The 15,132-nt window shown below is 38.7% G+C and overlaps 1 protein-coding gene across 5 annotated transcripts in view; it reads right to left on the bottom strand.

The window, feature by feature from the left end:
• The window catches only part of OSBPL9 (oxysterol binding protein-like 9), a 263,804-nt gene that overhangs the window by 154,173 nt on the left and 94,499 nt on the right, over positions 1–15,132 (bottom strand). For 4 of the 5 annotated variants that reach the window (XM_006839757.1, XM_006839761.1, XM_006839758.1 and 1 more), the window contains one exon: positions 13,442–13,520. In XM_006839757.1, coding sequence (XP_006839820.1) covers positions 13,442–13,520 — 79 coding nt within the window. Of the gene's footprint in view, positions 1–13,133; positions 13,400–13,441; positions 13,521–15,132 lie in introns of those variants that run through there. The other variant, XM_006839760.1, reaches the window with a different exon arrangement.

Raw genomic sequence — 15,132 nt, 5'->3', positions numbered from 1 at the left:
GAGAAATACTGCATAGGACCACTACTGTAAAAGACTAAGAAAAAGAACCCATAGTAAAGGGGTAGGGGGGGATTCTTTGCTGGTTACCAGGATGTGGGCAGTGGGGTGAGGGGAGAGAGGGGAAGGTGGAGCACAGGATAGGGAATAGACACAGGATAGTTTGGGGCTGGGGGTGTGGGGGCCAATACACAAGAAGGGGGAGGGGAATGGAAGAACAAGGCGGATGGGAGAACAATTAGGTAGGTTTGCATGGGCTAAGTAGGACAGAGGTAAATAATGATATATGCACAACCTTGGATCAACAGGGCTCTGGGATATAGGGATTGGGACATGGTTGGAAAGGGGCAAAGGGGGATATACTGTTAAGATGCTTGGCTGTCTTTTGAATCTTTGGTATTCCTGCATACCATTATAAAATAGACACTGGAGGAGGAGAGAAAGGAATAGCCAGAAATATCACCATAGAAAGCTTATAAGTCCGTCTTCTGCCTGTAACTGATTGGAATACCTAAAATGGGCTACAATGTGCCCAGTGAAGGAGCCTTCCTGTAGAGCCTCTGCATTACATAAGAAGACCATCGGTGGAATCCTGAACCCCATACAGAATCTTCTGAGGTGGGAAATTTCCACTGGAAAGGATAAGCAGACCAGCCTAGAGCAGCTAGAAGAACAGTAGCTACTTTTTGAAAGAAAGACTGATAGGAAAAATACAAAACAATAATGGCAGTCCGACTGACTACTACAAGAACAAGCAAGTTGCTCGCCTAGGAGACATCAAGACAAGAGGTCAGGTCCCCTTAGGGCAAACTCCCTTCCAAGACTAAGACTCAATGGGAATACATGAGCAGACACATGATCTGACTGGTGACCACGTTGGTCACCAATAAGGGGAAGTGAAGGAAAAACAGCAATGAAACTGTAAGCTAAGTCCAACCACATTCAATACACTCCTGTGAACTTGGGTGGAGACCCGGTTGGCCAGCAGTGTGGCAGGACCTGGGGACTCCTGGGCCCAGAGTCAGTGACATAGCCACAGAGGACTAGAGTGGAGAATGAAATGTCCAGCTGATAAGAAGTGAGGGCATATGCACCAAGAACACCCACACTTGCAGATAATACCCACTTGACCTGGCTTCACTGGCTGGATGATCAGAGCTCAACTAGAAGAAGAAAAAAGAGGGGAAAAAAAGAGTAATTGGATACAATTTGATGAACTTGACCTACATCTACGGATGCAGTAGCTCAAAAGAGGGAGCAGTGAGGATCATGCCCACCCCCTCGATATACAGGATAGACAGAAATGGGCAAATTGGACATTGGCACTGGCTACCCAAACTGGGGGGGGAGGGGGGGGAGCTACAAAGGCAAGAAGTGACTGACTTACAAGCTTTCAAGAGAGCAGCCTAGATTCAGAGGGCGTGGAGGAAGGTAGAATCTCCACTGAGTAGTATCCAATCTGTCTGGGCAGGACTGATGAAAGGAGATGGTACCAATAGCGAATAATTGCTATCAGGACTGATTGTGGAGGTTGGATATGTAAAGATAGACATTTTGTAGCAAAAGGAGGGGAGTGGCTGACTTTGCAGGCCAGGAGCAGAGGGCCCTGGGATCATTAAGGGAGAAGAGTGGAGTGTGAGACCCTACCCAGAGAAACAGTGACGCCAGAGATGGAGGCGGAGACTATGACAGGGAGAGATGGAGTGGCTGAGAACTCTACACCCAGAGAGGGAGAGGGGCTGTGTGCTAATGACCAAGGGGCAGGCTTGCAGGGTGTACCCTTTGGTTGGCTGATGATGCATGGAGGGGATTGTAACCATGGCTATGTAACAAACGATATATGATAGGATGAATGTAAAGCTAATATTCTCCCATGTAAACTATCACATAATTCACAATGAAACTGTATAAAAAAGAAAGACCCAAAATCAATACCTTCGCATCTCCAACAATTACAAAGACAGCTAAAACACTCTACATTAACCAGAAGAAAGAAAATAATAAAGATTCAGGCAGAAAAAAAATGAAACAGGAAAACAACAGAAAGAATCAATAAGGCTGAAAGTTGGACCTTTGAATGCATTTTTAAAATTAACAAACAACTGGCAAATTTCACAGAGGAAAAGAAGGGCAAGATGCAAATAATACAAATAACAAATGAAATTGGTGATGTCACAACAGAACCAACTGAAAAAAAACAAAAACAAAAAACCGATAATAACAGAATAAGATGAAGGACTGTACTCCAACATTTGAAAACCTAGGAACCTGGACAAATTCCTAGCAATATACTGCCTACTCAAACTAACACAGTTTGAGGTAGAAAATTTGAACAGATTCATTGCAAAAGAAGAAACTGAACATTCCTATGCAATGCTGTATTGGAAGTTATAGCCAGAGCAATAAGGCAAGAAAGGGGGAAAAAGACACCCAAATTGGCAAAGAGGAAGTAAAACTATCGCTATTTACAAATGATATAGTCCAATCAGAGGTTCAACAAGAAAATTACTGGAACTAATAGAAGAATTCAGCAAAGTGTCACGATAAAAGGTCAATCTACAGAAATCTCTAAAAAAGAAATCAGGAAAACAATATCATTTACAATAACCATGTAAAAGATGAAGTACTTAAGAATAAATCTAATCAGACACACAAAAGACCTACCCAAAGAAAACTATAAAACACTACTACAAAAAACAAGAGGCCCACATAAATAAGTATATCATGCTCAAGGACAGGAAAACCTAACATTATGAAAATGTCAATACTAACCAAAGCAATCTACAAATATAATGAATGCAATCCAGTTCAGATTCTATCATCATTCTTTAAAGAGAAGAAGACTAATCACTAACTTTGTTTGGAAAGGAAAGAGGCCACGCATGAACAACACACTCCTAAAGAAGTACAAAGTGGTAGGCCTCAGAACTGAGAACTCAGAAATAAAACCATCGAATTATGGACAACAAGGAACCCTGGTGGTGCTGTGGGTTAGTAGGCACTGGGCATCTAACCACAAAGTTGGAGGTTTAAAACCACTAGCCATTCCACAGGAAAAAGATGAGGCTGTCTGATCCAGTAACGAATTACATACAGTCTCAGAAACTCTATAAAGGGTCACTATAAATTAGAATCAGGTAGAATCAGTGGGTTTGTGGGCAGTAGATCGCTGACAAAGGACTGTATGCAACCTATTAAATGAGAAACAGTCTCTTCAACAAATGATGCTGGCAAAACTAGGTATCTATTTGCATAAAAACGAAACAAGATCCATATCTATCACCATATACCAAAACTAACTCTGGATCAAAGACCTAAATGTTAAATCTAAATATACAAACATCAGCAAAACAAAAATAGGGGCAAATATATGGGACCTAATTGTTGTTGTTGCTAAGTGCCATTGAGTCACTTCTGACTCACAGCAGCCCAGTTTAGGGTTTCCAATGAGTGGTTGATGGGTTTGAACTACCAACCTGAGGTTCAAATCAGCCTTATGAAGCAGTGTTTATCTTACAGTGCCATACCAGGACTCCATGGGACCCTAATATATGGCATAAATATACTATCAAAAATATCAATAAAAACACACAAACAGCAGAAGATGAACTAGACAACTAGGACCTCTAACCCAGTTTAAAAATGGAAAGAAGACATGAACAGACATGTCACCAAAGATGACATTCACATGGCTACTCACCACATAAAAATATGCAATACAAATATATGCACACCCAAATAAATATATGCACAAACATGTTCACTGCAACATTATTCACAATAGCAAAAAAAAAAAAAAAATGTAAACAATGTAAGTGTTCATTAATGAATCAATGGATACATAAACAATAGAATAGATACATACACACAACAGAATACTATGCAACATTACAGAATAACGACAAATACGCAAAACACCTCTCAACAGGTTGAACCTGAAGGGCATTATGCTGAGTATCATGAGTCAATAGCAAAAGGCATTATGTTGAGTCTCATGAGTCAATAGCAAAAGGACAAAGCGAGTGCTTTGTCAAACATTATCTGAGTCCAACATTATCCGCATTCCGGTTATATTAAAATGCCCATCCACGTTCATGGCTGAGTGTGCATGTGAAATGATTCTATCGAATAGACAAGTGACATGGATTATGTGGCAAATAATCTGCAAATCAGCCATGATTCTGCCTATGAAATCATCCATGACAAACTTGGGTTTTGAAAAGTTTTTGCAAGACAGGTACCAAAACAAATCACAGAAGACCATAAACAGAAATATTTGGACATCTGCAAACAAAATTTGGACCAATACAAAAAGGAAAGTAAAAGTTTCTTTTAAAAAATCTTTACTGTTAAAAAAAAAAAATCGTTACTATTGATGAGACAAGGTAATCATCACTACAAGCCTCAGAGTAAACAGCAAAGTTTGGAATGGAAACATCCTCAATTGCTGACCAAGAAAATGTTCAAAAGTCAACCATCAACACCAGAACTCTGATGGTACATGTAGGTGATTATAATAATTGTAATGAAAGAAAGTATATTTTTTGTTGAATGTAAAACTGATGATCTGCCCTGTAAACTTTCACTAAATTCACAATAAAAACTTAAAAAAAAAAAGTCAACCATCAGCTGGGAAAGTGATGCTCACAGTTTTCTGGGATTCTCAAGGGCCAGTACTAAAACACTAAAAAGGTTAAACAATCAATGGTGCTCATTATGGTGAGATGCTCACTGAAGAGCTGATGCCCAGACTTGGGATTAAACACAGACAACAACTATCCAAGGGTGTTGTGATCTTGCATGACAATGCACACCCACACACCTCTGCCCACATTGTTGTCACTCTGCAAAAACTTCATTTTAAGGTGTTAAAGCATGCTCCCTAGAGTACTGTTATTGCTGCATTGGTCTTTCACCTGCTTGATCCCCTAAAAGCAGCCCTTCAAGGACGAAGATTTGCCTCTGATGAAAAAGTGAAGCTAGTGGTGCCTTCATAGCTTGCAGTTCAGCCTACAACATTTTTAGAAGAGCTTAAAAATGTTTGTGAATGTCAAATTTTTTTTTTTTTTAATACTGGAAGAAAAAAATATTCTGTTGTGTTTCATATAGTGTTTAGGCTGTCCTTCTTGGAGCTAATTAAAACCCCCACCCTCTTATGTCCTGAGATCAGAACTAGATGGTATCCAGCTACCACAGCTCTGAAAGGGAGAGCAATAGGAGAGCCTGGATAGAGTGGAAGATAAACGTAGAACTCAAAATAATAAAAAAGACTAAGCTTACTGGTCTAATAAAGCTAGTGGAACCCCTGAGACTATATCCTTCAACCCCCTTCAGACCTGGAACTGAACTCATCCCTGTGGTTCAACTTCCAGCCAATGACAGACAGGCGTGTAAGGTATACAGGGAGGTACACACTTTTATTTGCTTTAAGCAATCGACCACATGAGACCAAAAGGGCAGCATTTCCCCAGGGATAAATCTCAGAAAGCGAAAGGGATGCAAAAGGACAAATGAAAATGGCACACACAGGGAGGATGTCAGAAGAGTGCAGTTACATTGTAGGAATTGCAATCAATGTCATGAATCAAAAGTGTGTTATGAATTGTTGAATGAAAAACCAATTTTCTCTGTATACTTTCACCCAAATCACAATTTAAAAAAATTTTTTTAATTGAAAAAAAGAAAAGATGATGATGATGATAATACAATCTGTTCACAAATGATTAATACTGAGGTGGTTATTTTTAAAGCAGAAGACACTTAAGCCTGCAACCACGGTTTAATCCATTGATTTAATGTCTACACTTCTAAATGATTAATGATGCAGATATGCCATAATGAGCTGTTGATGTTAATGCATGAGCAGTAACATTGCCCTAATACACTTGTCCAGCAGAACTTTTCTTATTTAAACACTTTCCTTCACCATAAAATCAACCACTGAGCTGATCTGTACTAAGTTTGCATTTTAATAGATGAGAAGGCTCTAATGAACTGAGTTGAAAAAGTCTGGTATCAGACCAACACAGATGGCTTCCACTAAGACATCCACAGAAAATATTTCCTGTTTGTATTTTTGTCTCATGCAACTTGTATTGCTTTAAAAGTATGTCCAAATTATTTTTAAGAACACATTGCTTAAAGGATGATGTCCTCAGTAAAGTCCTTGGGAAGTAAAGGATTATTTTATGAAGAAATAATTACATATATAATCCTAATTCTCATTTTCAGAAATTCAGGTATTTTACATGCCAGTTCTGCCATATAGTAGCTGTGTCTCTGGCCCCAAGTTTATCTATACATTTTATAAACAGTAATAATACCTACCTAATATACTTGTGGGAACTGAATGAGTTAACATAAGTAAAACTCTGAATGGTAACTGGCACACAATAAGCATTCAATAAATGTTAGATGTTATTATCATCCTAATGCATTGTCACTTTGTCACTAACATTATGAATCATGGTTACTGTTGTTGTTACATGCCATCGAGCCAGTTCCAACTCAGAGCGGCCCTGTATAGGGTTTCCAAGCAGCGGCTGGTGGTTTTGAACTGCTGACCTTGCAGTCCAAATCTACCTTAAGGTGTAGTGTTTATCCTACAGTGCCACACTAGGAATCCAGTCTTCTATTAGGTTGAACCATATGCACTGGCAGTATTCAGCTAATTTTGACCTTTTAATAACAGTAATTTCATATGGTTGAAGCAAATAGCTTTCATCTCAAACACTCTGATCATCTCTTTGAGCTAGTTAATAGTTTCACCCTGATGTGTTTCAGGGTTTAGTCCTCAATTCTCTTCTCACTCTGGCCTCCCAGAAGGATCACAGTCACATCCACTATGACCACGGTTTTAACCAAAAACTGAAAATCCAGAGATTTTATTGAGCCCCCAAATGCATATTTGGTTTGGACTCTTTGATGAGTGTACACACATATAGTCAATCCCTGCCCTCCAAAAATCTGGATTTCTGACTTCTCTTGGAAAATTGGAAGATCTGAGCAAGTATTAATCAAAAGCCTCTCAATTGTCTGGAACTGAGTAGCAACTACTCTTTTAAATGGAGTCCTGGTGTGACGCTGTAGGTTAATCACTGAACTGTTAAGTGAAAGGTCAGCAGTTCTAATCTGCCAGTCACTCCTCAGAAACCTTAAACCGGTTCCCTGTGAGTCAGAACCAACTCCACAGTATTTACAACAACAACCCTTTTAAATAGGACATGAATTCTCCAAAACTCTCCTCGTTCAGCTTTACTTGGTCGGCATTTACTTTATCTGCATAGTCCTTAAGGGTTTAAACTTTCAACTTCTAGTTCCATCTACCAACAATATGATCACTACAAATCTCTTTCCTCAACCCAGACTCATAATCCATTTGCCACCATCTACAGGACTCCTGGACTCCTGGTATGGCACTGCAGGATCAGCACTGAACTGTGAACCACATGGTCGACAATTTAAACCCACCAGCTGCTCCTTGGGAACCCTACACAGGGTTGCTATGAGTCGGAACCAACTCAACAGCACTTAACAACACCTACTGGGTTCCACAGATACCTCAAACACAACAAGTCTCATCAGTAACTTGTCTCATTACATTTAAATCCCATTCTTTCCTCACTGGAGTCACTGGGTGGCACAAATGGTTTAACATTCAATTACTGACCAAATGTTGGTGGCTCAAACCCATCCAGAGGAACAGGAGAAGAAAGTCCTGGCAATCCCCTTCTGAAAGATCACAGATTCAAAAACCCTATGAAGTGCACATCTACTCTACAACACAAGGGGTCATAGTCAGAATCAACTTCAAGGCAACCGTTTTTTGTTTTTCTTTCCTAACCCATATTTCACCTGGCAAACTTTTGTTCATTCTTTAGAACTCTACCAGAGAGAGGAGGGTAAGGAGGAGTGGAAAGAGGAGATCATTTGAAATTTTTAGAGCTATAAAGATTTTTAATTTTGATCATTCTAAAAAGAACTACTTGGTTCACAAAAAGAAAGTACAAACAACAGAAAAAAAAGTGCTTGGTAACAACAAAAACTCAGTTCAGCTCTTCTTCTGTGAAACAGTGACTGTACTGTCCCTTTGGCCTCACTATTACCTTAGTGCCGTGTCCACATTTCTATCACTGCATCAATGTCCACACGACATTATGATTACTTCTTTACAAGCTCCTTGTCATTTGAACCAAGTCTTATTTACCTGTATACACTCAGTTCTGAGCACCGGGAAATAATTATACATAGTATTCACCTGGTAAATCAAAATAGTTTTCTGCCCAATCAAGAATTTATATGCAAATAATTCTGGCTGATTTTTTCAAAAGAAAAAAAAAAAAGCTCATTTGTAAAAATAAACAGGCAACTATATTTTCTCTGTAATCTCTGAACAACAATAGAATGAAGTTACACGAGGATACTTTAAAAAGTTCGTGGGAAAACGGAATAGTTTTGTTTTTGTTTTTAATCTTTTCAAGGCTCTAACATAGCAGAACTGCAATATCAATTCTTGTCTCCTTCCCTGCCCCTGCACACAGACACATACACAGAAATTTTAAAAATTAAAATAAAAAACAAACAGAGAGAGCATTTCTTTCTTTTTCAAAACTAAAGACAATTGACTTTGTTTTGAGAATATAATGACATCTCTTTAAAACTGGAGATTTTCTGGGTATCAAACTGTTGTTGTTAAGTGCCGTCGAGTTGGTTCCGACCCATAGTGACCCTGTACAGGGTTTCCGAGGGTGTAAATCTTTACGGGAGTAGAAAGCCTCATCTTTCTCCCGTGGAGCGGCTGGTAGTTTCGAACCACTAACCTTAAGGTTCACAGCCCGATTCGTAACCACTACACTACCAGAGATCCTTGGGTATCAAACTAACAGCCCGAAAATCATTGTGATACCAAGTTAGCTGCTGTTTCAGGGAGCTTTGTGCTTTCTGGCACCAATCCTCTTTGCTATACACAGATGATGTTTCAGGATATGCGCCAAATAGGACACATATATACCTAAACCATAGAATGAAGGTGATATTTCCACAAACTTAATCTTCCCTCTTTTTCCTGTGGATGAAAGTTTCATGCTCCTAAGGAAAGGGAATGCCTTATCTGTACATTAGGTCCCATCCTCTATTCTCTCATGTCTTCTCAGTCACTGATGTAAAAATTCTCATCTTTTCCCCCTGTATTACCAAAATTTCCTTTCTTTCCTGAACCACCACCACCACAGCATACAAACTTTTCTGTTATTTAATATAAAACCTCACTTCTCCCACTATCCTGTCCAGCTACTGCTGTATTTCTCACCTCTTCACAGGAGAACCTGAAAGCCCTACCTATACCTTCAAATTACGCTGTTGTTGGTTGCCATGAAGTTTGATTCCAACTCATGGTGGCCCAGGGTGCAGAGGAGAACTGCTCCATAAGGTTTGCAAGGCACTGAGGAAGCAGATCTCCAGACCTCCTAAGATGCCTCTGGGTGGGTTCAAATTGCCAAGCTTTCGGTTCGGTTAGTACTGTGCACCACCCAGGGACCCCTTGCTTTTGCTGGTTTTGCACCATTTTTGTGCTTTCTACAGAGTGCTCCAGGACACAATACTTAGACCTCTTCTCTGTATATTGTTGTTGTTGTTGTCGTGAAGTGCTGTCAAATCGGTTCCGTCCCATAGTGACCCTTTATAGGATTTCTAAGGAGCAGCTGGTGAGCTTGAACTGCCGACCTTGCAGTTCAAACAGATTTGCAGTCTGGGGCATTAACCCACAGCGCCACACCAGGACTTCCCATAAGATTCCTTAATAAGTCTCATGGCTTAAAATATCAATCATAAACCATGACTCCCACATTCATTTCTCTAGCCCAAACTTCCCAGAACTCCAGAATCCAACTGTCTACTTACATCTACATTTGGATGTTTGATAGACACCTAAAACATGTTTAAAAAGAATGTCCTAAATTAAGTTCATGATGTCCACTCCACCACCCACACCCACACACGAAGAGAAAAATTAATTCCTCTTGAAGTCCATCTTTCCCATCTCAGTTAATGGCAAACTTCCATTCTTGTCTCTCTAGTCTAAAATATTAATGTCAATCTTGACTCCTTTATCTCACATGCTACAGGCTCTACCTTCAAAATAAATACAATATCATAAACGGACTATTACTTTGCAAAAGAAAAGGAAATAACAATGAACACATAGAAAACATGGATGAGTGAACATTATATGGAGAGCAAATCAGTGGTTGGCTGGGAATGATGGGTGAGACGGGGACTAGTTGAAAGGGGAATAAAAGAATCTTCTGGAGTGATAGAAATGAAATGTTCTGTATCTTGATTGTGGTGGCACTTATATGAGTAAATAAATAGCAAAGCTCAAAGAACTGTATAATGCTTACATTTAATGGTATGTTTACACTTAATTGTATGTAAACTGTAACTCAGTAAAGTTGGTTGAACACATACACACGCATACAATTGGACAGTTCCCGGTATCTTCCTACACTGACTGTTGCAATAGTAAAAGCTCCCACAATACTAGAAGCAACCATCATCTGTCTTCCTGAAGACAATAGCCTCCTAAGGAGTTTCCCTACTTCTCTTCTTGCTAGCCTACATTTTACACTCAACACAGTGGCCAGAGTGATCCTGTTACTATAAATTATATCACTGTCACTCCTCTGCTCAGTACCCTCTAATGGCTTCTCATCTCAATAAAAGTCAATGTCCTTATTGTGACTTATAAGGCCTCAAATGGCTGGACTCTTTCCCCCATGGTTATTTGCACTCCAACCAGTGCTGCTACTTACAAATGACCATTCCCTCTATCTGGAATGATGTAATCCTTCACTCCTAACATAGCCATATGGTTTGTTCCCTCAATTCTTTCAGGTCTTTCACATCTCAGTCATCTAGCCACCCTATTTCAAATTTCAGTAACTTACTGGACTGCAATGTCAGTTTGAACTGTAAGGTTGGCGGTTCAAGCTCATCACCTGCTCCTTGGAAACCCTATACAAGGTTGCTATGGATTAGAACCAACTCAATGGCACTTACCAACAGTATCAACTCCAACCTCACACTTTTATATCATTTTCTCCTTTCCTGGTTTTTTGTTTTCCTCCCCAGACTTAATCATTCTCTTCTTTACTTATATTTTATTAATATACCTTTTTATTGGCTTTCTCCCATCAATCACAAGGCTGGAGATTCAAACCCACCAGTTCTTCCTCAGAACCAACTTACTAGCACTTAACAACAAATAACAACAACTACTAGAATAGGTAACCCAATAGGGCAAAAAGTTTTTGGTTTTTTTTGACCATTATATCCTCAGAAATTAGGACAGTATCTAAAATAGATGTTAAATGAATAATTAATGTAACAGAGCAATTTCTAACTTTCCCTTTAATAGCTAACAATAAAAGGATTATTTTTAAAAATGCAACAACTGATACGTTATGTGCTTTAAAAAATTCTGACATATAAAAAAAAAAACACACATTTAATTATATGTTAGTAAATCAGCCTACATAGAATTGACTTCAATTCTAACCAAGATTATAAGATCTACAGGGACACTGAGAATTTTTTTTTTTTTATCACATTTGTATAGATTTTCTCAAAAGCCAGAGTCTAGGAATATGAGATAACTTTCATTATCACACACACACAAAAAAAGTATAGATTTATAGGGTTCTTTGCAAAAGACAAATAATCTCATGTTCATAAAATGCCTATAACTTTTACAGCAGAAAATATCAATCTGACAGCCTCAGATCAAAGAATTAATTTTAAAGGTGCACATAACTCTTATTAATCCTTGCCATTTAAAGCATTCATTAGAGTAATGGCTCAATCTACAAGCAAGTCACATAAATTTGGTAGTGTTAAAGGGGAGGTGAGTTTAATACATTTATTTAATAGTAAATCTGAAAATGGAGGTGTCTTTGTGCTATAGGTCTGAGTCTCTTCTCCTTTAAGCAAGCATATACAGCTTCTGGGAGTCCAAAGGAGATGTCTCCTTAGCTACTGCAGAGGACAAAAATCCTATGCTGCGGCCTTCACCTGCATTCAGCAGCTTGTACTTGAAACACATTACAGTGCTTGACTTCACTCAAGTAAAGAGTTTTAGTGTGTGGGAATTATCTATGTTGGTTTATAAGAAGCATTACATATTTAACTAAAAATAAAGAACTTAGCCTTTATAATAAGATTTAAAATGCTTTATGAAATTTAAATGGAATGAAAAATTAAGGGACAGCATCAGCATTTAAATAGGTCTAAGTAAATAATACAATCAACAGAATTATTTTTTTAAGTATAGGCAGGAGAAAGTATTGCAGATATCACTTTTTAGTGCATTGGTTTGTCTTTATTATATACAAGCTGCCTCATCCATTTCTATGTCAATTTCTTAAACGATAATAAAGAAAACAACTGCAATATATTATCCTAGCATGGAAGGACATGAAAACCTGGCATAATAATTTCATAAACCAAACCTTTTTAAGCCATAGTTAATCAGGATAATTTACTTAGTATTCATTTATTTTGGAATATATAGCAGTTATCACAGTACATTGTCATCTGTACTCAATGAAAGTACTAACATCTCTAAACCTTCTCATTTCTAAGCTTCTTGAATGGCTTTAAACATAAAATAGGGGTTACTCAAAATAGGCAAAATAATCAAAACCTATGCACTATAAGTAGTAGACACTCCTAATAGATGAGAGGTATATTAGAACAGAATCATTAAAATTGGATCTTATTTGCTGGTTTAGAGTTTTCAAAGCAAGATGAAATGAGAATGATCATACAGTACCTTACCCTTTTTACCGGTGAACCATAGCATGCAATGTCGAAACATAGCAGTGACAGATGGCATTGGTGTTATTAACTATAAAAAGGATAATAGCGGAGAAATTACGGCTGGCAGACAAGACACAGAAATGCAGATGAAATGAATGCAAACTTGCAGTTCTTGAAGCAAAGCAAAACCTTTAAGTCAAAGGTTGCCACTAGCTTCAATTTAATTGACACTTCAAGTTTTACACAAACACTGCAACCTTCTCAGTCTTTAGACTCTTCATGCAGAAGCAGAACCACACTCCTCAATAAAGAAGATCAGCAACCTTCTGTAAACATAAGCCAGCAGCAGCAGCAGCCCATTACTCTCTCCCTTTACTGATTTTTATCCTTTAAATTTTTAATCTCCAATTGCAGTCAGATCCACAGTCGTTTCAATTAGATCTGTATCCACTGCAGACAGATACAAATCCCTGCCTAACCTGCAGTACCACTTCATCCAGAACGTTTCTGTACACTCGTTCATGCAGGATCTGTTGCAAAACCATCCAAGTCATCCAGCAAACAACCCACAAGAGAAGGACAGAAACAGTTGGGATGACAGAGAGAAAAAAAAAATCTTCTTTCAGCTCACCCTGGAAATGGAAGGTTTTCTGATCAACAGTTATTGTGAAGGTGCTGTCGTCCTCATCGTCTATACCAATCACAGCTCCCTGTGAAACAAAGAGCAAAATCCCAATAAGGCAAACAATGACATCAGCAATATTCACTAGTGCTACAGCCCTGGAATGTTCAATGCACTGAAGACTGGAAGCAGGCTAGACACAGCAAAGGGGAATCTGAGACTAGTTCTGTTTTAGGAGGAAGAACTAAAGGAGAAGGGATGGCAGGGCATTATGGTACTCTGTATGGGCACTTTCGATGCTTTGCATAGAACTGGCATGAATGTGGTGTGGGGAGGTGGGGATGAAAGGACAAACATCGAATTTGAATCTGGAATCTAGAGTCTTTTGAGCTTTAGCTTGCTCTTTAAAACGGGAATCAGAACCTACTCTTCACTATGTTGTGGTGAGGCTCAAAGCAGATGCTCTTCTCTGGGCTGCTTCTGTGCTGTACTTGTTAGTGTATAATGCCAGGTGCCATTAGCTTTATCACCTTTCAGACTATACTGTGATTATCTGTTCATATGTTTGCTTCCTCCCATTAATTGGTCTTGGAAGTCAAGTACTAATTTATTTACCTTGACATATAACAATCAAGTACAGAATCAGTATACAATTTTTAAGTAAAAACAGTAACAACTCTCCAGGAAGTGGAGGGAAGGGAAAACTGCACTTAAACATTGTCTATTTAGGGGAGTTGAATAGGGCAAGTTTATCTTTTTTCCCACTACATTCAACTACTTGTAGGCTACTTAAACAATGGAAATTAGAAGGAACACCAGGAAGTTATATAAAATACTTGTTACTTTTAAGTGCCTACGAGTTGGTTTCGACCCACAGTGACCAACCCTGTATAAGATTTCCAAGGAGCGGCTGGTAAGCTTGAACCATTGACCTTGTAGCTCAAACTGACTTTGCAGTCCAGCACAGTAACCCACGGTGCCACACTAAGATCCCATAAAATACTGGTTACAGTTGAAATAAGCATCTTAAATATTCCAGGGAGGAAGACTAGGGAACATAGGATATATCTAATGTCCCAGGTTGGTGACAATAAAAGTGGTATACCCCAAAGAAAACCAAAGATCTTGAAAATGGGGATTTTAAAGATTCAAGGGGCCAAAATACCAAGAAAATGTGAATAATTAGAGGGATTATTACTATCCTGGGGAGTGCTGAGGCTCTGTAAGCACCAGTTGGCGGTTTGAGCCCATCAGTTGCTCCATGGAATAAAAGGTGAAGTTTTCTGTTCCCGCAAAGATTTACAGCCTCAGAAACCTTATACGGGGTCGCTAAGAGTCAGAATCAACTTGATGACATGTAACAACAACATTCCTATCCCAAGATTAGGTAATAGAGTCAAACATTTATACAGTTCTTCACAAAGGTTGTTTGGGTAAATCCCAAACCCCACTGATGTGAATAATCTTATTTTTTGGTTCCGATGAGGTAGAAATTTTTATTTCCAATTTCAGATAAAGTTACAGAGAGTACAACTCAGGATCACACAAGAGATAATAGCAGCCAAGCGTTGTTGACCATCCAAATCATAGGCTCTGAGGATCAGACTTTTGCCACCTAGTAGACATAGCAAACTGTCCCTCATCTGATTATTCAGTAATGCTTGTTAGTAATCTCATACATGAGCCCTGGATATCCACAG

Source organism: Chrysochloris asiatica, unplaced genomic scaffold (genome assembly GCF_000296735.1).
Source record: "Chrysochloris asiatica unplaced genomic scaffold, ChrAsi1.0 scaffold00026, whole genome shotgun sequence".
Lineage (NCBI taxonomy): Eukaryota > Metazoa > Chordata > Mammalia > Afrosoricida > Chrysochloridae > Chrysochloris > Chrysochloris asiatica.
Note: the sequence above shows the minus strand (reverse complement) of the source record. Positions and strands in the feature narration are given on the sequence as shown.